The sequence below is a fragment of the Octodon degus genome, unplaced genomic scaffold (assembly GCF_000260255.1).
Source record: "Octodon degus isolate 3935 unplaced genomic scaffold, OctDeg1.0 scaffold00005, whole genome shotgun sequence".
NCBI classification, from domain to species: Eukaryota; Metazoa; Chordata; class Mammalia; order Rodentia; family Octodontidae; genus Octodon; species Octodon degus.
In genome coordinates this window covers 13,763,565-13,787,131 of record NW_004524581.1, presented here as the reverse complement: position 1 = coordinate 13,787,131, position 23,567 = coordinate 13,763,565, and the positions used below count along the sequence as shown (strand labels likewise).

The 23,567-nt window shown below is 37.0% G+C and overlaps 1 protein-coding gene across 2 annotated transcripts in view; it reads right to left on the bottom strand.

Annotated features, from left to right (window-relative positions):
• Adk (adenosine kinase) overlaps positions 1 to 23,567 on the bottom strand; it is a 563,958-nt gene that overhangs the window by 194,029 nt on the left and 346,362 nt on the right. For both annotated transcript variants that reach the window (XM_004624031.2, XM_004624032.2), the window contains exon 7: positions 7,384 to 7,554. In XM_004624031.2, the coding sequence (XP_004624088.1) occupies positions 7,384 to 7,554 (171 nt within the window). The remainder of the gene's footprint in view (positions 1 to 7,383; positions 7,555 to 23,567) is intronic.

Genomic DNA, 23,567 nt, shown 5'->3' with positions numbered 1-23,567 from the left:
TTTTTCATTTTAGGGAAGGGTCTACAGGGTGTTCAGGGTCTCATTACTAGACTGGACTCATAGTGATCCACCCATTTACAGCCTCCCAAGAGCTGGGATTACAGGCACACACCACCATGCCCGGTCTCAATTGCCTTGTCTTAGCCCATCCTTGGGGTGGGGTTGGTACCACAGGCCTGGGGATCTAACCCCCGGCCCCTGTGCCTGCTTGCAGATGCTTTAGTCTGCTGAGTTATTTGGCTGACCTCCACTGGAAAATATATAAAAAAAAAATCAACATAGTCTACTTAGTTTGATAAAATGATGATTAGAGTTTGTTTATGAAGAAATCCAGCAATCATTCATACTTAGAAGACATGGATTCATATGTCTGAAGCCAATTTCATAATTCATTCAAAATGTCCCGATCTGTCAAGGAGCATTCTACTTTTTGGCCACAGCAGTCTCACCACTATCCAAATATGACTGCAATTACTCGAAAACAGCAATAACTACCATAACAAATTGCAGACTTTTGTTTATTGCTGTGATTCATTTGATGAAGTAGATTTTTTTATAAGTTCAATGATGACTTTAGGAAACAGTAATCTGAATTTTCCTGTTGTATACTAGAGTTTTTTTTAATACTCCGCTGAATAGTTGATAAGGTTCATACATCTGAAATGGGCTTGAACAACATGGAAAAACGGCCAGCCAAGGACCGCTGAAGCGCAGCCACTGATTTTAAACTGAAATCATCTGTGAGCGTCAAACTACTAGTTGTATTAGGGGAAGCTTTACTTAAAATGAATCATCCTTAATCTATATGAAAAAAATTCAACTGAATATTTCTGCTCAATTTCAAACTATATTTTATTATTAAAACTAGCCTAAAGTGCATTGTATGTGTGATGTGACACTTCGCTGTGGAATTAAGTGGTAACTCGACAAAGCAGTCATTATTATCAGATAATTGACCTTATTTGAGAGTTAAGCATCCCAAGGCAAAGTTGAGTGTACTTAATCCTGGCAGGTTAATTATCTAGTGATTAGGGAGCCTTGAAAGGTATTACTCTTAGGAACCATTTCCAAAATAGCACTATTCAAAAACTTCTTAATTTAATAAGAATGAAAAACAAGAATAATAATCAAGTTCTTTAGTCATGTATTGCTAGATAATGACTACAAAGGAGCTAGCATTAGCAGGCATCAATGGATATAATTTACAATTGCCTGCATGTAGAATGTCCTTTATTCAGCTGACTTGATATGAGCGCAGCTAACAAATGGCTGTTGCTGAAGGGAAATGCTTTAAAGTTTGAAAATGTCAGAAACAAATTAAAAATACAATTTAGAGAGCTTACATACTAGAGAAATTGCAAAACTATTTTAACATGGGTAATCAATCAGGTTTCATGTTTAATTTGCAAGTACAAAATGTAATCTAAGACAATTACCAAAGATTTTTAATTGAGGAAATGGAAATGTATCTGTCTGCATTTCTGTACCACAGTTAAGAGTAAGCTATGCAGAGCACACTGGGAGAGCACTTGCCTTGGACACACGGGGCTTTGGGTTTGATCCCTAGCACCGGTCTCCTCCCCAAAGTCAACTGCACATATAAAACCCATAATGAGATGTAATATCAGGCCTAAGAGGATTGTTATTATTTTTTTTTTTTAAAAAGGAAAAAAATAAGTTTGGCAAAAACTTGGACACAGAAACCTTCTGTATTGCTGCTGGGGATGTAAAATGGTACAGCGGGCTGCTATGGCAAAGAGTAGTCATTCTTCAAAGCTGAGTGTAGAATTATTACCACACAGTCCAGCAATTCTACACCTAGGTGTATACCTCAAAATGGTCAAGGTAAGGATCAGAACAATGTTCGTGGCAGCATTATTCATAATAGCTAAGGATGGAACCAAAGCAACAGATAAATGGATAAAATAAAATTTCACGCATACAATACATTATTCAGTCACAGAAAAGAATGAACCTCTGGTACATGCTATAACACGCATGAATCTTGAAAACATTATGTGACATAAGTGAGGTACTTCACGTAACTATTGTATGAACTACTGTATAAGGTACCTTGAACAGGCAAATTCAGAGACAGTAAAGAAGTGATTGCCAAAGGCTGTGGGGTTATTATTTAATGGTTACAGAGTTTCTGCTTATGTTGATGGGTGACAGCAAAGCTCTAGAGATGGAGAATGATGAGGGATATGTAATATTGTGAATGTACACAAATGCCACTGAACCATGTGTGCTGCACTGGCTGAAATGGTCAATTTAGTTAAGATTTTTTTTTTTTTAATCTTAATTAAGAAAAAAGTAGGGCGTTGGGGAGATGGCTCAGTAGGATAAGTGCTTGACTGGCAAACTCAAGGATCTGAGTTCAATCCCTGGTTCCGAAAAAAAGAAAAAGAAAGAAAAAGAAAAAAGTAAGCAATATTGTTGAGGAATTATACTTAGTTCATATCACAATAAAATAGCAATGACACTCCTGTGGACACTTCTATTTTGTCTCTGGATGTCCCTGACCAAGTATTTTCAGATATTTCTTAGAGATGGATATCTTTTCTTTCCTGGGCAAGTTAAACAGAATAAGGGAGCAGTGGGGTGAAAATAGGAAAAGCTCAGCTTGAATGGAAGGCCAGATAGTCTACACCAGTGGTGGCAAATCCATGTGTGTGAGCTGTGGTGGGCTGCTTGTGTCACTGAAAGCTCTAAAAGGTTTGAAATCACTGTAATACAGGAATAAGATCAACACTACAAAAAGTACTATCAACGCTTCCTAACAAAAGCCAGAGCATTTTCTATGAGCTCAGCTGAAACTTGAAATGCCTTAGAAAAAGAGCCACAGAATTGTGGCATACATTATTATGATGGCTTTTGTGAATATCCTCTGTAAATGATAGGCTATGATAATTTTTACTTGTCTGTCAAGATTAGAATCCTAGATTATCAACACATTTCTCTTCTGGATGATATAGGAAATATTTTTCAGCCTCTCAGAGTGCTGAGATTACAGGTATGCATCACCATGTCTGGCTCCTGTTTGAATTCTGAATGGATTATTTGGAATCTATAGATTGCTCTAAAAAGAACTGATAACAATACCGAATCTTTAGATTAGTCTATCTATCTCTCACTTAGGTCTTGGTATACCCTTAAATTATTTTCCCTCAAATGTGAGAGAAAGTAGTACATGGTAACAAGTCATGTCGGGAGAGCTAGTTTTCATTTTGATATGATTACTGTTCAGTTGAACTCCTTTCAACAGATACTTATGGGTACCTATTACAGAAAACTAATGAGCAGTGGAAGCATGGTACAGTTAGAAGATTTGTCATAATATAGATTACAGAATAAAGGTTAGTTTCAGGCAATTATAGTATTTGGTATTTATTGAACCAGTCTCAAAAAGTCTACTGACAAATTCAAGTGGTAAGTCCTATTCCTTACACTGAGCTTTGCTCAAATAAATTATGAATGAGATAAAGCTATATTTGCATATAATGGAAGGACAAATAATAGCTTAATAAATACCAAGTAAGTTGAGTATTGGAATCAGATTTTTAAAATGCTAATAGACTGGAAACAGTTGAAGTGATGAAATTTAATAAGGATACTAAAAATTATACCATATTTTATATTAAAAGTAATTAGTTTTATCTCTTTAAACACATTATTCTTTTTTGAAAATGCTATAATAACAATAAATCCACTTCAGTTCTCAAGGGAAAAAAGACATTTAAAAAATATTTTTTAGGGAAAAAATATATATGTAGCCATACACTTAATAAAACCATAATGCCAGGCAGCAGATAAGTGGCCATCTGGGAATGAGGAAGTGGGAAGGAGGTGATTGAAGGGGGAATGAAGAATGTGCACCTGGCTGGGCGGGGTGTTGCACACCTGTGATCCCAGGACTTGGGAGGTGAGGCAGGAAGATCACTGCCAGAACTGCATAGTGAGACCCTGGCTCAGAAACAAACAAAAAAGAACGTGCACCTGCCCTCCCAGCTGTTTGGGAGTTTGACCACTTCATCTCAGGAGTTCAAGGCTAGACTGGGCAACTTTCGGAGTTCTCATTCCAAAAATAGGAGAGAAGCAGGAATAAGGAAAATTTTGGAGATGGATATCATTACGGTGATTGTGGTACGCATTTGTAAGATACACTATTTACTCATGTACTGTACATGTATGCATTTCATTGTACATCAACTATGCACTATAGAGTTGTATTTAAAATCATGTATGAGGGCCGGGGAGATAGCTCAGTAGAATAAGTGTTTGCCTGGCAAGTGCAAGGGCCTGAGTTCAATCCCCAGTTCTGCCAAAAAAAAAAAAATCATGTATGTATTGATCGTAGAAAATCGTGTCACTACTTCGACTAATGGAAAATCAATTATTAAAAAAGTTACAGGGCTGGTGAGATGGCTCAGTGGTCTAAAGCACCTACTTAGAACAAGCTTAGCAAAGCACAGGGACCACGGTTCAATCCCCCAGCACCACATGCCAGCCAGCCCCGCCCCCTGGTGGGCTGAGCTGGCCACACACACACACACACACACACACACAAATTAAAAAAATAAAAAATAAAAAATAAATAAAAAAGTTACATACAGATGTATGCTGTAATCCCAGCTACCTGGAAAGCTGAAGCAGAAGGATTGCAAATGAGGCCAGCCTGGGCCATATAACAAGACCCTGTCTCAAAATAGAAAATAAAAAGGCTATGGAGGTATCTCAGTGGTACAGTATCCCTAGGCTTGATCTTGATATGTCAAAACCAAGCAATTTGATTTGTTTCCACCCCTGGCTACAGTGACTAGTGCTGCTATGAACACTGCTACACAAGTACCCAGGTTCCTGTTCTTAGTATATATTTACAAGCAGACTTGCAGGATCATACGATGAAAAGTGAATGTTCAATCTTTTGGCAAACTACCTGTTTTGCAGTGCAGGTGCCTCATTTTATATTCACACCAGCAATACGCAGGGCTCCAATTCCATCACTATCTGACTGAGAGGGAAGTGGTGTCCAGTTTTAGTTGGACTTGTATTTCTCTAATGATTAGTGATGTTCCAAATCTTCTCATGCATTTATTGGCATTTTTGGAGGAATATTTATATCAGTTCTTTAATCATTTTATAATGTGGGTATCAGTTTTCCTATTGTTGTTAACAAGATATATATTTTGGATACCACCAGCTTCTCAGACAGAGGATTTCTAAATATCTCCATTCTGTAAGTTGACTTTTACACTTGATAGTATCCTTTAATGCATAAAGTTTTAAATTTTGATTAAGTCCATTTTATTGTTTTACTGTTACCCTTATTATGCTTGGACTCTTGTTTTTTTAAAGTGAACACCATTATGATAAAACCAGCATTTTAGGGAAATGAGAATCTTGCTGGTATCCATTCTTCTTTACTCTTCTAAGTGTCTGCCAAACTTGTAGCATCATCTCTGATTCTATAAGTACGTTCTATGATTTATGTGTCTGTTACAAATATGAGCTTTTACTAAAGAGTTTTCTATGTGCTCTGCATTTTTTTTAAGGGCTCCTCTCCATTCTCTTTCTATTTAAGGTCATTTGAGACTATAAAGTTCCAATTGCATTTTTGCTCATATTCATTCCTCTAAATCTGTATTTACTTCAGAAGTCTTATTCTCTGGAATCATATTTATCTTTTAAAATGTTTGAAAATTTGTCTTCTTAGAGTCTTGATCACACACTTCTCTGGCACCAGCCTAATCTTTCCTGACTATAAAAGGATGGGTGTCAATTTGTTCTCAATGACACTCCTTCTTTATTTCTGACACTTTTTCCCTCAGACTGCTGTCATGATGCCATATATCTTCTGTGTTATTCATGTGGCTAACGTGGCACATTCCTAGTTAATTCCTTGATCCTTGTTAATAAGAAAACTCTGAAAGGTAGATTTTATTCAAATCAGACTTTAAGTAGCTAGCTAGCAGTTCACGCTTTTGCCAGCATTTCTTTCTGTTATGTCAGTTTGTAAAGAATGCAGCATTTATTTCCAGTGGTTATTGTCTTTGCAGAGACTCAGATCATGATACTGTTTATATAAGTCTGTCATTTAATTTTTGTCCAGGTAAACACATTTATTTCCAGGTCACTTTTTATATTATTCTAGGGAGATAGCACACTATGTCACTGAGGTATTAAAAAAAAAAAATGAATATATTTAAACAAAATTAGAATCACAGAATGAAAATCAGAACACATTCCTGGAAGATTAATGCAATACGCACACTTTATACATAAAAGTCACAAGATCACATGAAGACAATGAAGGCCCATTTTCTTTTTTTTTCCTTTTTCATGGATTTATAGTCTACAGATTAAACATAAACTATAAAGACTAAATATGTATTTATATGTATATTTAATTTAGAATGGAAGAAAATACATTCTTTTATTAAACTTTATTTTTTTAATGTATTTAGCACAGGGTCTAGAGGGTCTCTCACTACACAGATCAGACTCGTAGTGATCGTCCTGTTTTCAGCCTTCCAAGTGCTGGGATTACAAGTGAGCACCACCACACCCAGTCTTAGTCAATGGCTCAGCATGCCCCGGGGGCAGGGTCTGCAAGGCATGCAGGGATTGAACCTAGGTTAGTTGGCTGAGCTATCTGGCTGGCCGCAGAAAATATATTCTTATAAACAGAAAAAGCTATAATACTTCAAAGGAAATTCTACTGTATCATCTTCAATTGTGAAAAAGTGGCAAAAACGATATAATAGTCAAAAGCTAAGTACAAATTTTATAAATATCTGCTCACAATGTATTATATTAAAATTACAGACTCAAGACTTTGAAGAAAAAGAAAAAAAGACTTTGAAGAGTTTAGTGATAAATACTTCTTTTACCTTGATTATGGCCACAGTCGCAGGTCAAGATGTATTTCCAAAACTCATACATAAACTACATTAGAAAGAATGAATTTTATTCTACTCAAATTGAATCTCAATAATCTAGCCTTTTTAAAAATAAATATTTTAGTAAGAGGTTAGTATACACCAAATGAAAACCTAAATATTTATTTATTTGTGTGTGTGTGTGTGTGTGTGTGTGGCCAGCTCAGCCCACCAGGGGGCGGGGCTGGCTGGCATGTGGTGCTGGGGGATTGAACTGTGGTCCCTTTGCTTTGCTAAGTTGTTCTAAGTAGGTGCTTTAGACCACTGAGCCATCTCACCAGCCCATGAAAACCTAAATATACTAAGCCAGAGCAGTGGCAATTTTATGTAATTCTTGAGGACATTTACACAAAATTTAAAAATTCATTCACATATTTGTAGACATTTACATAGGTTACAAAAAGAAAAACTAGGTACTACTTTGTTTAAAAAGGTAACTCACCGTTTCATTTCCAAAAAGTATGTCAACGTAAGGCATAACTTTCATCAATGGTTCCTTGTAGAACTGGCTAATAAATGGTGCAGACAGATTCAAAGTGAAAATCCTGTTGTTTTCAGAAGCATACTGAGCCACTTTTAATATTGACTCTGGGGAAACTGTAAGAAAAAAGCCCTGGATAAAAAAAAAGAGAGAAAGAAAGAAAAGGAGGGAACATTAGAAATGTCATCTCCACAGAATCTCTCTGATGAGAAAAAAAAAGATCTATATACAAAATATAAAAGCCTATCTAAGATACAATTATAAGAAACAAGGCAGAAAATAGCTGTATTTAACTGAGAAAAAGTTAATCATGAGTACTATAAGCTTAATACATGCCATACTTCAGAGAATAAAACATTGTTTCACATTAGATTTATATTGAATATTGAAATAATTAGGGACTCTACAAAGGATAAAGATATTTAAAAGTTCTCATTCAAGACGTTAACTACATATAAGGAAACAGTAATAAAGAAGCAATCTTTCTAGCTTCCTGTAAATAAGTTTGCATTATTTTAAGTGAACTAAAAACAGTCTGTTTATTAAGATGGGAGTTTATTACTTTAACACACATCTAAATGGGATTTTGGAGGAAGAATTTTTAAATAATGAGAAAATGATTCAGTAATGTAAAAGAAAATTATGCTAATTAAAATCTTATCAGGAAAGCAGTATTTCAAAAATGCTATTTATCTACATCTAATACCAGTTAAAATCTTATTCAGATATACTTATGCTCTCAAGATATGGGTGCTTATGTAAGAAACTGGTTCAGATGATGCACGAGCGAGTACAAGAAAAGCCCCAAACACAGCAGAAGATGGACTCGGGCAGGCCAGTGGAGCTCAGAGCGTAAACTGTTGAGTGGCCCGATAGGAGTGTGTTTGGTGAGCAGTGTGGAAGTGGACACAGACTGATCACGGGTAATAAATTTTCTTGAAAGAAAGACATAAACAGAGAAAACTAAAACAAAAGTTAGTCTGGACAGCAGCAATGTCGCAATTGTTAACAAAATGCTGCATTTGGCTGTATTAAAGAAAACTACACTGACAGTATTACATGCAAGACTGGACCACTGTTTTAAGATCTGGAAGGCAAACGAGCCAAAAGATGATTCAGATTTTGAAAATGGTATCACCATTAATAGGAAAATCTAGGGTAAGATGTATCTTATGTGGTTAAAGGAGCACGTTCAGTTGAGGGGCTGGGGGACCTTCAGGTATGTATCAGAAAGTAGGCTTAGGGGAGAGGTTACAGGAGGAGACAACGGTGAAAAGGGGCCGTAACTACTAAGGAAGAAAATGCAGAAGAAGAAGAGGACAAAGGACTGAATGAAGAACAATGACATCTAGAGGAGAAAGGAAAGGAAAAAAATGTAAAAGACAGAACAGGAAGAATGCAAATGAGGGAAAAAAACCAGAGATTGAACAAGGGGATATTTAGAATGAAGCTTAAAAATGTTCAGTGCTATCAAGAGGCAGAAAAAGAAAAAAACTGAGCAAAAGATAGGCCTTGAGGACAAGAAGGCACTTAATATTCAGGTAAACTGCACAGGTGTTAAGGAAGGTGAGGGAAGCAACTGAAAGTATAATTTACTTCTAACTACAGAACTAGCCACTCAACTTGTACACTTGAAAAGGAAAAAAAAAAGAAAAAAGAATGAGAATGAGTTTTGTGGCAGGGGTTGTGTGTATGAAGGATCATCTTTGAGGAGGTTTACTGCCCTTGTACATCTTAGGTTATTTAGGATATTAAGAGAATTTTATACCATAATTGTATTCAATTTTATAACACGACACCTTCCAATCTAGTACCTTGTCAACTGAAAAAAGCGGTAGAAGGCAGGTGATCGATCTGACCTTCCCCAGCTTTCTGTGCGAGAAGTAGCCATGGAGGAGACCGACTAAGAGTGGATCACAGGACCCTCATTCCAGGGGGTGCTCAGCTAGGCCAAGGCCCAGAAGTACCTGAACATGTATCACCGCCTGGGATCCACCCTTTCACCCCCACTTTATTGCCATTAGATGAGAATCTCGTTGTCTAATCAAGTTTCTCTTCAAATATCCATTTATTCATCAGACTTAATATAAAAGCACAGTTTTCCACGGGTCTTCATGTCACATAAAACTCTTAAGCTTGCAGTATTTGTCTTTTCTTCACTGGTCTTTTGTTACAAGGGTCTCAGCATCATCCTTGAAATGGATGAGGACAAGGTACTTTATTACTCTTTCTCCCTTATAATCATCACTTATCAAATTAAAGTACTGATAGTTGGGTATGGTGGGCATTCCAGAGGCTGAGGCACAAGGATGAGTTTAAGGCCATCCTGGAATACATTGTCAGATCCTGTCTCAAAAAAAATCCAACCGAACTCAAGGCAACCCAACCCAACCCAACCCAAGGCTCAAAGTACTGGTAATAAAATTCTAACAAGAACCATGTTTCCAGTCATCAGAACAAAGTTTGCTCATTATTTTAAATTTCTAAGCTCTTGATTCTTTTCATAATATCCAAGTCATCTAAAAGTAGTAAGTTGTAGGTATCATTATTTTCAAAAAAATTTTTCACCTTTCTTTTTTAACCAAATGCCACGTCCCCTGCAAACTCTGAGCATCCAAGCTGCTCCCTTTGCTATTTCCGTCATTCAGAGAATTAAGAGGAAACATTCATACAGCATCTTGTCTCCATAGTAATATATATGGACTTGCTTTTTAGGCTTTCATTTAATGAGAAGAGTTTAAAGCTTCCCCCTTATTTCTTTCCAAACTGTTCCAGCATGAAATAGAAACCTCCCAGAGCTAGTGTTCTGCCAGCTGTGGATTAGCCACAGACAGTCACAGAATGGTCTACATAAATAGTAATCTGGTCAAATAATTAGGCTTCTCACCAACTTTAGACTGAAAATTTGATCTGTGCTAAAATACATCTGATTGTAATTTAAGGTACCGAACAGTATGCCTCTGGAGTATAAAGCTGGCCTCCTGCCAAATGTGTGTATGTTGTATGTGTGTTTTACTTTAAAATGCAACACAAGAGTACTGTGATGTAGACAGCATAATTTTGATTTTATGAAAAAATAGATAAAAACCATTAGCTTTAAAGTAAGAGGTAAATTTACAATGTAAAATAATTCCATATCTTAAGTGTTCTCATTTTTTCCTCTAAGTAAATATTTAGAATTTAAACAACTGGAGATTTGTGCTCTGTTACATTGCTAAAACTGTTAAAATCCATGCCAAACATAATTTTTCTTCCCGGATTTATAACCTTTACGAGGTCACATGTTCCAGGCTATAGTATCACCCAAAATAAAAACAGTACCATTACAAAAAATTGTTCCTTCATGTGTCAGGTTTGCAGTACAAACAGGCTAACAGTTCATGTGTATAGTAAGAAAAATACTTTATGTAATCAACAAAATCTAGTTAAGGACTTCAGTCTGCCTAACTGGTAACTGTTGGATTTTGTTCCTACCCCATGAACAACTAAAAGTAGATCAGAACACCAAGAGGTTGGATGACAATCAGAACTGAGACTGACATGGGACATTTGTCTTCACTACAGTGAAAATAAACAAATGAAACAGGCAGAAATATGAGGGGGAGAGAAAGACTAAGGTAGGGCTGAAGACCATCTCATAGGAGTCAGACTTCGTGCTCTGAAGCCTCAACCACGTGAAGGATTTGGAAGAGTAGTTTAAATACAAGAGAATGTTAGAAACAAAACTGTTCAACCTAGTAAAGAGAAGAAAAGGAATTGCTTTTTTCACTCTTGCCGATCTAGAGATTGATCCCAGACCCTTTATCCTGAGCTTAGCCATATTTTTTTTTTTTTTTTAAATTTTGAGACAGGACTTCCCTAAATTGCCTAGCACGGGATTGAATTTATGATCTCGGTGTCCCAGCCTCCCAGAAATGTGCATCACTATACCTGGCTAGAAACCCTTTTTTTTTTTGGCTCTTTCCCAGTGTTTGCCTTAACTGAGGTTGGTGGTTTGGGATTAAAACAAAACAAAACAAAACAACCCTGCTGTATTCTTACGTAACAGCACAAACTTTTTGTTATTTACATTAACATTTATTTGAAAAATAGGTATGTGTGCATGCGTGTATGTATGTACACAAATATATACCCGTGTGAATATCAGGGATTTATAGCTCCTAGCAGTAAGTCTATACCGATTTAGAAGAACATAAAGCTGTGTACAGTAATCCTGACTATGCACTTGGTCTTAGCCAAATGGCTGAGAAGCGACTGTCCTGACTGTAATTATCAATTGTGGACATGTCACAAAGTGGGGGTGAGGCTTTGCTTAGAAACATACTCTGCTCAGAGTATTTTGCAATATTCACATCAGTGGATTTTATCCTTTTGACTCCATCTTCTCTTCTAAATACACTCATGTGAAAACCTTTGCTAAGGTGGCAGAAGAGCGGGTGAGCAAGCTTCCCAAGCTCATCCACAAAGCATGAGTAGGGGGTGGATTTGTCTGAATGGTTAGAACTTGCCGTTTAGTTTCTTTGCTCATATATCCATTTGAATTCCATTTTGGTTAAAAATTTTAAAAATGCGTAGAAATCTATAATAAAAAATGTCTTGCAAGTTTACAGAGAAAGATTATATATAGATTCAGTAAAGAAACACTGAAACCTTTGATTGGCTCTCTTCCAATACCAGTTGGGGGTGGGGGTGGGGCGAGACAACAAAGCACCAGAAAAAAAAAACGCGCATATTTTAGTCCATGAGGAGCTTAAAAAATGAATGAAACAATCATTAGGACGCCAGCAGTTAAGGGAGTCAAGGAAAAGAAAAAAATTCTATTGAAAGAGAAATTCACAGTAAATTAATACACAAACAAATATTTTCCTCTAGCAACCACAGAACCAACCTGGCAAATGCTTCATGATGAAGAAAGAAATCTATGTATTTTCAAGCTGGGGACTGAACCCAGGGCTTACATGTGTTGGGAAAGCGATCCCTAGCCCCAAACACACACAGTACTACTGCCGAAGACAGCGCCACTGACAGTCTTTCAGGAAATAATCTGAAACTACACATGGGTAAACATAAACAAATTCATACTTCTGGATCCAAAAATTCCACATCTGAGACTACTTTGAGGAAATCACCCAAAATGTAGGATAAAATACATGAGTGAACATATCTATGTACTATTTATTTCACTTAAAGCCTGGAAACAATGTAAATGTTTAATGGCAGGAATGTACAGCCAAGTAGGAAATGGCCTATATATATTCTAAAATTGGCTACTGATCACTTACATGTTTCTAGCACAAATGAGAACTTGAATTCTAAATTTTATTAAGTTTAAGCTAGGAAGTTGCATGTATATGATGAGCAAATAGAGTGTGAGGGTTTTTTTTAACTCAACTATGTCCTTCCAAGTAGGGTGACGCATGCCTGTGATCCCACTATTTGGGAGGCTGAGACAGGAGGACTGCCACAAGTTCTAAGCCAGCCTGGACCTCATAGTGAGTTCTGGGGCAGCCAGAACTACACAGCAAGATCCGGTCTCAAAACATAAAAGCAAACAACCCGAAAAATTCATTTTATTAATTAAATTAAAAAATGGAGGCAGGGCTGGGGAGATAGCTCAGTAGAATAAGCGCTTGCCTGGCAAGTGCAGGGTCTTCAGTTCAATCCTTAGTACTACAAATAAAAAAAAGGAGGCAGTATAAAATATTTTTCTGTTTAAATTTTATTGTTTAGCTGGGTGTGACAGCACGTGCCTATCATCCCAAGGCATGAGGATTGCTGTGAATTTGAGGCCATCCTGACCTATATAAATGAGTTCAAAGCCAGCCTGTACTACATAATGAGACCCTGGCACCAAAAAAAAAAAAAAAATGTTTAACTTAAACCACTGCCCATTTTGACCACTGAAAGTTTAATGATCATTGTGTATGTTTAATGTAAAACAGATATCACCTCTCAAAGAATTCATCTGAAAAATGTTAAAAATTTCGTCAATTATGGGCCAGGGATATAGCTCGGCAGCATACCTTTTGCCTGGCAAGCACAATATCCTGAGTTCAATTCCTGGCGCGCGCACACACACACACACACACACACACACAAACTGCTGTAAAATGAGAAGTAGTTTCCAAATGTTGTTAAAGTTATTTACCTGTTTCTTTTTTATATATATATATTTTTTATTGAGAAATAAATATGAATGAGACAGTTTCACAGATGATTAATAGGACAGTTTTGATAGTCAATACACTGTACATTGTTATCTTCTTAGTGGTTATCCATAGTACAAGAAGCAGACAGGACATTCTGTCCAAACACTGTTATTACCTGTTTCCTTACTAAGTGCTAGAAAAATTTATAGACATGTAATTCACAATATATCTCTATTGAATAGTGACATTCTAGAGACATTACTAATAATGATTATGAAAACTAGCAAAGTAGAAAGTATTTATAATGTCCAATGAAACATAAGACATAAAGATCTTGTATACAGAATATGGTTACAATGTACATTGTCAATGGTTAAAAAAGGACAATACAATAAAAGTAAAAATGATTAAGTTTCAGTAAAAAAGTTTATGGGTACCTCTAATATATATTCTTTATTTTTATGAACTTTGGATGTCAATAATTACTCTTCTGGTAAAAATCATAGCCCAGTGTGACAGCATATACCTCTAATCCCAGGACTCTGGGAGGCCGTCAGGAGGATCACAAGTTTAAGGACAACTTAGTGACTTAGTAAGACCCTGGGTCAAAATTTTAAAAGGGAGGGCTGGAGAGATGGCTCAGAGGTCTAAAGCACCTACTTGAAACAAACTTGGCAAAGCACAGGGACTGCGGTTCGATCCCCAGCACCACATGCCAGCCAGACCCGCCCCCTGGTGGGCTGAGCTGGCCACACACACACACACAATAAATAAATGTAATAAATAAAAATAAATAAATATTTAAAAAAAAAAATTTTAAAAGGGGAGGAGAGGCCAGATAACTCAGAAGACTAAAGTACCTGGCCCCACCCCTGGGTCATGCTGAGGCAGCGATTGAGACTGGGCATGGTAGAATATGCCGGTAATCCCAGCACTGTGGAGGCTGAAAACAGGATCACTATGAGTCTGATCTGTGTAGTGAGACCCTGTAGATTCTGTACTAAATAATAATGATTGTAAAAAAAGAAAGAAAAGAAACATTTTTAAAATGGGGTCAGTAGTGGCCGGGGATGTAGCTCAGTGTGAAGGACCTGGGTTCAGCCCCGATTACTAAAAAAATTTTAAAAATAATTGTTTAAAAGAACTTTGTTTACTTGAAGTAAATCTCTGCATACACAGGAGATGTTTATAAACAGTGAGAAGCTGAATTCAGTATACTAGAGTGACAGTAGATAAACAGCTGGGAGTAAGTCTCTGTACCTCTCTCAGTAGACAGAAAGTTCAAAAAGGAACAAACTAAATATGAGATTAGTGAAATCAATAAGACAGACGACTATTTATAAAAGCAAGAGGAAAATCCAAGGATGTGATGCCAAATATATATAAAGACCCCCCTCCCCACCCCCGCCATGGCCCTGATGAGGGAAGGGCTGAGTACCAGATGCTGCGTCTCAAGGTGGACTGTTGCTGCCTGGTTTAAAGAACATAATTAGCTCGTTCTCCAGCCCATAACTCAGGTACCATAGTAACAGTAGTCTAAGAGCAGGCAAAAGAATAAATAAAGTAGATGTCAAAATAACAAATGCAACAACCACATAGCATGTTTTCTTCCTCCTAATTGGTCCTGTTTTGTGAATCTCCCAGTGTACAAAATGTCCTTGTAGGAGTGGGAGGGTCAAATATAAATTATGATGAAATATAGTTGCTACCTGCTTATAAGGGAAATACAAGTTTTGACAACCATTAAGATAGATAATGTTTAAATCATTTACAATTACAATATTGTAATATGTAGTATTTCATATGAATGACAACAGGACTACTAAAGAAAAGCTAGAACAAATAATGAGTGCTGCAAAGTTTATGTCAACACTAACTATAATGCATCAAAGGAACAGAGAAGGGAATGATTCATTTAGATCTTCCTGTCTACTGCTTCTTTTTGGAAGCATAAAATGAAATCATCCACACTTACAAAGTTTTAAGGATTAAAATACCTGGAACAGGAGCCAGGGAGATGGCTCAGTGGAATAAGCGCTTCCCTGGCAAGTGCAAGGGTCTGAGTTCAATCCCTGGTTCCACCAAAAATAAATAAATAAATAAATAATAAAATAAAATAAAATAAAATACTGGAACCTTAAGCATACCATGAATGAAGAAGTCAGTTTCCTTCTGTCTCATACGACTCTCTCCACTAGTGCAGGTACTAGGAGGTAGAAAAGTGTAGTGGAAAGAAGATGGTCTGCAGGGGAAACACAGGAGGATATGTATGACAGCCTTGAAGAAAGTGAAAAGGGGTGTGAGACACCCTAGAAGTCTATTTGTAGCGGAAATAAGAGAACGTGGTGAGTATACCCTACTATGTTGAGATTAAGAGCAACCAAGCAGGAATATGTGTGTCAAGTGGGACAAGAGGTATAGTTCATATGATGTTCAGATCGTACTCTTAAATACTGCACATAAGGTTAAACACAGAGACAGACAGACAGACAGACAGACAGAGAGAGAGAGAGAGAGAGAGAGAGAGAGAGAGAGAGAGAACACAGCACAATAGCATGCAAGTCAAATGATTTAAATCTAAAGATAAAGATTAACTTAATTTTCAGCAGTGTAAACACTGCATTTCTCCCTCCCCCCTTTCTTTTCTAGTTCTCCTTAAACTGCCCAGGCCAGCCTTGAACTCCTAGGTTCACAGGATCCTCCTGCCTTAGTGTCTCAAGTAGCTGGGACTACAGGCTCGCTCCACTGTGCTCTTTTGGTATACTCATTCATAATAGTTTTACCAAGCAGGCTAATTAGTAACTATGTGACTCTGAGCACCTTAACTTCTCTGGCACAGCTACTGTCCCTGTAAAATGGGAATAAGAAGACTCCCAAATAGCTATGAGAATTAAATGAGTGCTTAATGAATGCCAATCATCTAATATGCATGCATTCCATAAATACTTATTCCACATTACTACTACTACTTCTCTAGAAATACCAAGAACATCAGAAAGTCCTTCTGTCTCAAGAACAGTCTGAGTTACAGCTGTTAGTTACAATGTTGAACAGAAATATGCTCTTTAATGTCAATCTACAGCCTGGTATTTCCTTTGAAATACTAATACATAAAACAAAATCTATCACTCCCTTTCCAAAAGTTCTCCCTGCCTCCTCTCTCTCCTTGATTTAATCATCCTATATCCTGCTGACAGATTAATCACCCTAATCATTCTTCTTTTCCTAGTAAATTAAATCCAAATGCCTCACACCCCAGCATTCAAAGCTTTCCACAATGCACTCCAACTTCCATAGTAAGGCAGCTGTAACTTCTATTTCTCCACAACATATGTCTTTGCTTCAATCATACAGAATGATCTGCCGCTACCAAAATAAATCTTGTGAGACTTTATACTGTTTCTTTTATCTCAAAAGCCCACTACCTTTACCTGTCAGAATTTTATCACCACCTCTAGGCCCATTTAAAGTTTAACTTCTGTCCCACAAAGTCTTTCTTCACTCCCACCAACAGATACACTCTTTCCTATCTGAATCACTGGGATATGTGATATTATAAATAAATATAACTGCAGGTATTTTTTGTTTTTTACTTAACATAAAGCAACTTGTCTGTGTCTTATCAGCCCCACTTGACTATAACATTATTTATTTTTTTTCTCCTTTAATTTGTATTAAATCAGAATTTTTTAACCTAAATATAATTTTCAATAGTATTTTGTTACATACTGATTGGGGTTTAGAAAAAAATATATTAAGGTTTATAAGCTATGACTAAAAAACTTGACTAGCTATAAATATTCTTAGAGGAAAAAAATGTTTTTTTTTCTTTTTCCCATAATTTTATTGAGAAACAAATAGCAATGAGACAGTTTCAAACCAAACTGGTAGGACAGTTTCAATAATTAACACATTGCATACATTCTTCCTACTGGTTAATTGCTATACAAGATGCAGACATGATATCCTATTTACAAACTCTATTAGAACAAATTCCTCTATTCATTAAGATAATGTAACTATATATCTATCCTAACCATTTTGAATACCCAGATACAAAATGGACATTCATCTGTATACCCTTTTTTTGTTTAGTTCTGTTATTTAAATATTAAAGGTATGTTAACTTAGCAAAATATTCTAAAAGAGTCCAGTAGTCCATAATAGTATTGGGGCTTCCGCTTCACTGGCAATGTCAGAAATTACTGATCTGAGTCCCTTACAGCTCAATATAACATCATGGCTTTACTTCTTATACTTCATTTTTATACTTTTCTGCTGGATGGTTAAGACCAAGGTAAAGCAGGACCTATGCAACAAGAGTTGTAGCTTTTGGGTCTGATAAGGTCAGTGAAATCCCCTCAGGATTTATCCTGAGATCATGTACCTCAGATTGTAGAACCTTTGTCAGTGTCAGCCATGTGGATGAGTCACGGCCATTGCTTGGCCAATGTGCTCTCTGTGAAAGCCTGAGAGAATGTTTTCTCTCCATGTGACTCTCCTTAGGCACACTCTACATCATTGGTCATTTTCCTCTTTGGCTCCATAATCTCCTTGATCAGAAAATTTGGGACACTACTGCGTTACGTGACGTTACAGTACAAGTTCTCATATGTCCTGAGTCTTAATTGACCTTGGAAGGCTAGGGTCAAAATATTGGCTTTCCTTGCAGCTCTCCTTTTTCTCTAATTTGGTCTGCAAACTTAGGTTGTTAACCCTCCAGAAGAGAAATTTATTGTTATTACCATATAACCTAGGCTGTTAAGTTTAACCTCACTATCTGTCTGAGTATCAGACATCTTAGGCATAACATGGAACAGGTATTTTTCATCAAGTGTTGATATGTTGAACTTTAAGTCCCTATAGAATGTGATGAAAAACCATTTAAAAATTAAAATATATTTTAAAAATAGGAATAAAGAATTATATAATTCTTATGTTTACATGTAAGTCCAAAAATCTAACCATATACAATCTTGGAGCAGGACAGTCCCACAACATTCCTTTTCCTGTCTCCTGCCTTCATTCACCACCCCCTTCTTTTTGAACAATCATCTACCTGAGAGACAGCACAGCAGCAACTGGCATGTCATGACAAGCAGCCTGTATTCCGAAGACCAGAATGACAGGCACTCCAAGCATGAACCTACTATTACAGATTGCCATCTTCAGTGCAGTTGCTTAGTTCACAGGTATCAGTATATATAGTTAGTCAGGGTGAGAATCTTTCCAATTAACTGCTAGATTCAAAAATCTTCTGGAGATTCTCAGGATCACTGCCTTTTGACTATAACTTTAAATAAAAAAGCACTCTGTGTTTGTTTTAGCACAAAACTAACAACACTTGATTATGTTTTTATTGAAACTCTACATAATGTCACTGAAAGTTTGGAGGAATGAAAAATATGGCTGCACGTCCATGTGCTTATAGAGAGATATATTCATTTCCTAGTTGGCCAGTTTTCTCTAGTTCATGGGCTTTGAAACTTTCTCAATTCATGGAAACTATTACTTTATTATTTTTTCATGATGTCCTACAAATATTTAGATGTTTTTAAATAAGGATGTCTACATAATTTATTAAGTACACAGTTACCACTTGATAGTGCTTGAAAAAAACACATATATAGAATAAATTTTAGTTCACTCCAAAGTTACCATAATACTTGCTAATGAAATACTGTAAACTCCATTTATACAACAGCACAACTCAAGTCGTGTATTCCAACTGAATACCATCCTCCTCCTATTGTGCTCAGTTTCAACAGGTAATCCTTTTTTTTAAATTAAAAAATATTTTATTTATTCTGTACAGGGTCTCACTGTGCAGCTCAAACTTGTAGTGATCCTCCTTTCTCAGCCTCCCAAGCGCTGGGACTACAGGCATGTGCCACCATGCCTGGCTTCAGTTTTGGTGGCCAGCTCAGTGCGGGGCCAGCACAGCATGTTGTACTGAGAATGGAACCCTGGTCCTTGTACTTGCTAGGTGGGCGCATAGACCACTGAGCTATCTCCCCAGCCCATAATGCTTTATGTTAAATCACACATTCCCAAAGTATAATAGCATCTACAGGAGTGGGCCACAGTGTAATGTGCAAACACATTAAAATAGCCTGTAACACTCTTGCGAGCCTGCTGCAGTGCCCTGGGTGTCTCTGGGTACCATTTGGGAACCATGATTTTCTCTGAATAAAACACTTCTTAATTTGAGAAAGTTGAAGTCTTTCTGCGTTACGATTCAGAATATTTAGGAAAGGAAGTAATTTACTCTAAATAAATTTACTCTAAGTAAATGTGTACATGAGGGTGGCATTCTGGAAGAACATGAGAGAATTTGATAAGGAGATGGACCCTGGCAGGATGATAGCAGCCAGGTGCCCAAAGGTCAACCACAGGGAAAGAAACAGTGTCTGAGGCTCAGGTGACCCAGGAGTTAGCAGTGCTGACACACAGTAACCAGTTTTTTTTTTTTCTTTTTTGTAATTTAGGGAAGGGTCTACAGGGTGTTTAGGGTCTCACTACATCAGACTCGCAGTGATCCGCCTGTTTACATCCTCCCAAGAGCTGGGAGTACAGTGCGTGCCACCACGCCCAGTTGCCCAGTCTCAACTGCTGTCTCAGCGCGCCCTGTGGACAGGACCAGCATGATAGGCCAGGGGATCAAACCCCAGTCGCTGCGCCTGCTTGCAGGCGCTTTAGTCCACTGAGCTATTTGGCCCTCACAGTAACCAGTTTTAAACTGTTTCTTATCCTGTGTTGTGGAGTTACAATCCTTCTCCATTAACTTAAACCTTAAAAAAAAAAAAAAAAAAAAAAAAAAAAAAAAAAAGAAAGAAAGAAAGAAAGAAAAGCTCTTCATTTCTCTGGTATGTGTAAAGAAGGTTTCATTTTTCTGCTTTGAGTTTGAACCTAAGAATTACTGTTTATCATCGAAAGCAGGGTGTAAGGCTGTAGTTTTAACTGTCCAGTAACTCTTGCAATGATGCCATTTCCTTGTTACTATAACTTTAGTTGGTGACTCTCATCAATTGGTAAACATTGGGCAGTGTTGCAGATTCCTGATTTGGCAAGCTCCCTCATTTAAAAAGCTTAAATGGGGAAAAGAAGATGAAAACAAAACAAAACAACAATAAACACCCTTAAATTGCTCATTTCCAAACAATAGAACTCAAGTTTCTTGAATGGCATTAGAAAGCCCCTAAGTCTGCCAGGAAATGTCTCGTATTCATGAAACTCTGATCACACAGGGCTTCCAGCCTGCCTAAGAACAAATCCTAGGCGCTCCTCTGTCTTTTCTTAGACATATATATAGTCTGTTGAATCTGTTCCTCATCTTCCACTTGACCAGAAAAAGCAAGGATGGCTCATCCTTTGTGTAAAAGGCCCAATAAGTGTTTCAGGCTTGCAGGCCACACGATTCCTGTTCAACTACATGCTTCTGAAGCATGGAAGCAGCGGCGGCCAACATGTAAAAGTAGAAGGATGCTGGAGTTGCAATAAAGCTTTATTCACAAAAAAACCACACAGTGGGCCATACTTTGTGGACCTCTGAACTAAAGGAAAAGGAGATAATGTTTACTGGATAGAGATGAAAATATCAACTAAGACTTAAAAAAAAAATGCTGGAGAAAAATTTCAAAAGGAAATCCATGTACGATGATAATGAGACTGTATCTTCTTGGTATTAAAAACTGAAAATTAAAGTGGATTTACAGACAGAACAAAATGACATAATTACATTACCTAATGTGCTCCTTTGAAATAAGAACTATTTTCTGAGGCTGGCAGTAACACAGGCCATTACCTATTTCCAGACGGTAGGATATTATCCTGCCTGTCTTTGTTTTTCTTTTCTGGTGTTGGAGATCAAACCGAGGGTCTACAAAGCTACATCTCCAGCCCACATCATCTTATATTTGTTGTTTACATTCGTTTTTTCCTTTTTGGTGGGGGATATTGGGAATCAAATTCAAGGACTTCACAAGAAGTAAATTCCTAGCTCCTCTCTCCCTTTAAATTTTGAGACAGGATTTCTCTTAAGTTGCCCAGGTTGTTTTTTGTTTTTGTTGCTGTTTTTTAAAATGTATTTGGTACAGGGTCTCACTGTGCTGCTCAGACTAGTAGTGATCTTCCTGTTTTCACCTCCCCAGCACTGGGATTACAGGTGTGCGCCACCACGCTCAGTCTCTGCTGTCTGCGAGGCATGTGGTGCTGGGTATTGAACCCTGGTCCATGGGCTTGTCTAAGCAGGCTCTTAGCCCCATGAGCTATCTCGTTCCGACTTGCAGTTCTCCTGCCTCAGCCCCTAGAGTGCTGGGATTACAGGTGGGTGCTACCATGCCTCGCCCATTTATATGATTTTTATATATTCTAAGAGTTCTTGCCTATTGGAAAAATCAAAAAAATAAAAAATATGAAGCAGTGAAATGTCCTATTACTTTTTAAAAAAATATTTCATGGTGGTACTGAAGATGGAATAAAATAATTCTTTAATTTTAAGGAAGTGAATAATGACATGGCAAAAAACTGGGATCTAGAAAGCAAGGTGAATATTGACCAGACTTTAAAAAGAGTATTAAGAGTTGGGAGCAGGGCTTAGTGGAGGAACGAGCTTACTGGTACCCATGAGGACCTGAGCTCAATTCTTAGCGCAGTATCCACTTTCCGCAGAAGAGTGTGTGTGTGTGTGTGTGTGTGTGTGTGTGTGTGTGTGTGTATTTCTTTAATTGCCACGGTATTAAAGGGAATAAGAACTCAAGCCCTGGCTTGCTTTTTTGGCAAATTACTGCAATAAACATCCTTAATGTCAACAAGTTTATTTTAAATAGGACATATAAAGCTATGTTTCTATGTGTTTATTTGTATTTAAAAGTAACACTTGTAGTAGTCGATCCCCTAAAATACAACAAATTCCAACAGATAATAAAGCAGTACATGATATAGTTCATTTATGAAACTTTTTTTTTTAAAGACACTGAGCTAGAAATAAAATTGCTATACTCAAATTCTGGTCTGGGTTTTGGACTAGCTACTATGCAATAAGAGGGATGTATTTAGTTTTTATGAGATTTAATTTCTTTATTTGTAAAATGCTAAGAGATTGGGTTGGACCACCAGGAGAAGCACTTTCATTTCAAAAAATTCAGTTAAATTTTAAATTAACATTTCTTTAAATATGCAGCCCAGAAGGGCCAGGGAGATGGCTCAGTAGAATAAGTGCTTGCCTGGCAAGTATAAGGGCCTGAGTTCAATCCCCGGTTCCACCAAAAAAAAAAAAAAAAAAAAAAAAAGCAGGCATATTATATAAAACTGTATTCATCATGTTTTGCAATCATCAGTATGTTATATTTCCAAACATTTTTAAATCACCCCCCAAAAGAAACACTATCTCTCCACTAATGAGTCACTCACAAGGGGCAGGGGTGTAGCTCAGTGTCAGAGCGCTCGCCTAGCATATGCAAGTCTCCAGGTTCAATCCCTAGCACTGCAAAAACAAACAAAAAACTCCCCTCAGCACTTGGCAAAATGCTTTAGTTTTGAACGCATTTACCCTTTTGGATATTTCAATAAATAGAATCACAGAATATGTGGCCTTTTATGCTATCTTCTTTCACTTGCGTAATGATTCTGAGGTTCATTCTTAACCTACCATATAGAAGTACTTCAATTTTTGACAAATACTCCTGTATTATGTGGACGTATCATGATGTGTTTATATAGCTTCTACTTACAGACATTTGGGCTGATTCCCTAATTGACCTTTTCTGTACCACTTTTGGAAGTAATAATGCAAAACTGTACACATTAGTGGTGTCCATTTTAAAAAGATTTGAAGTGATTCTGAGCAAGGAGTCCTTCCTACCTCAAAATTTAAAAGTCTTAGTGTGTCAGAAATGAAATTAATTTTAAGTCTGACTCATAAAATTAATTAAGGTTTTAGTAGGAAAAATAAGAAATACATTCTGTCTTAGTAAAAAAAAAAAATTAATGCCTTGG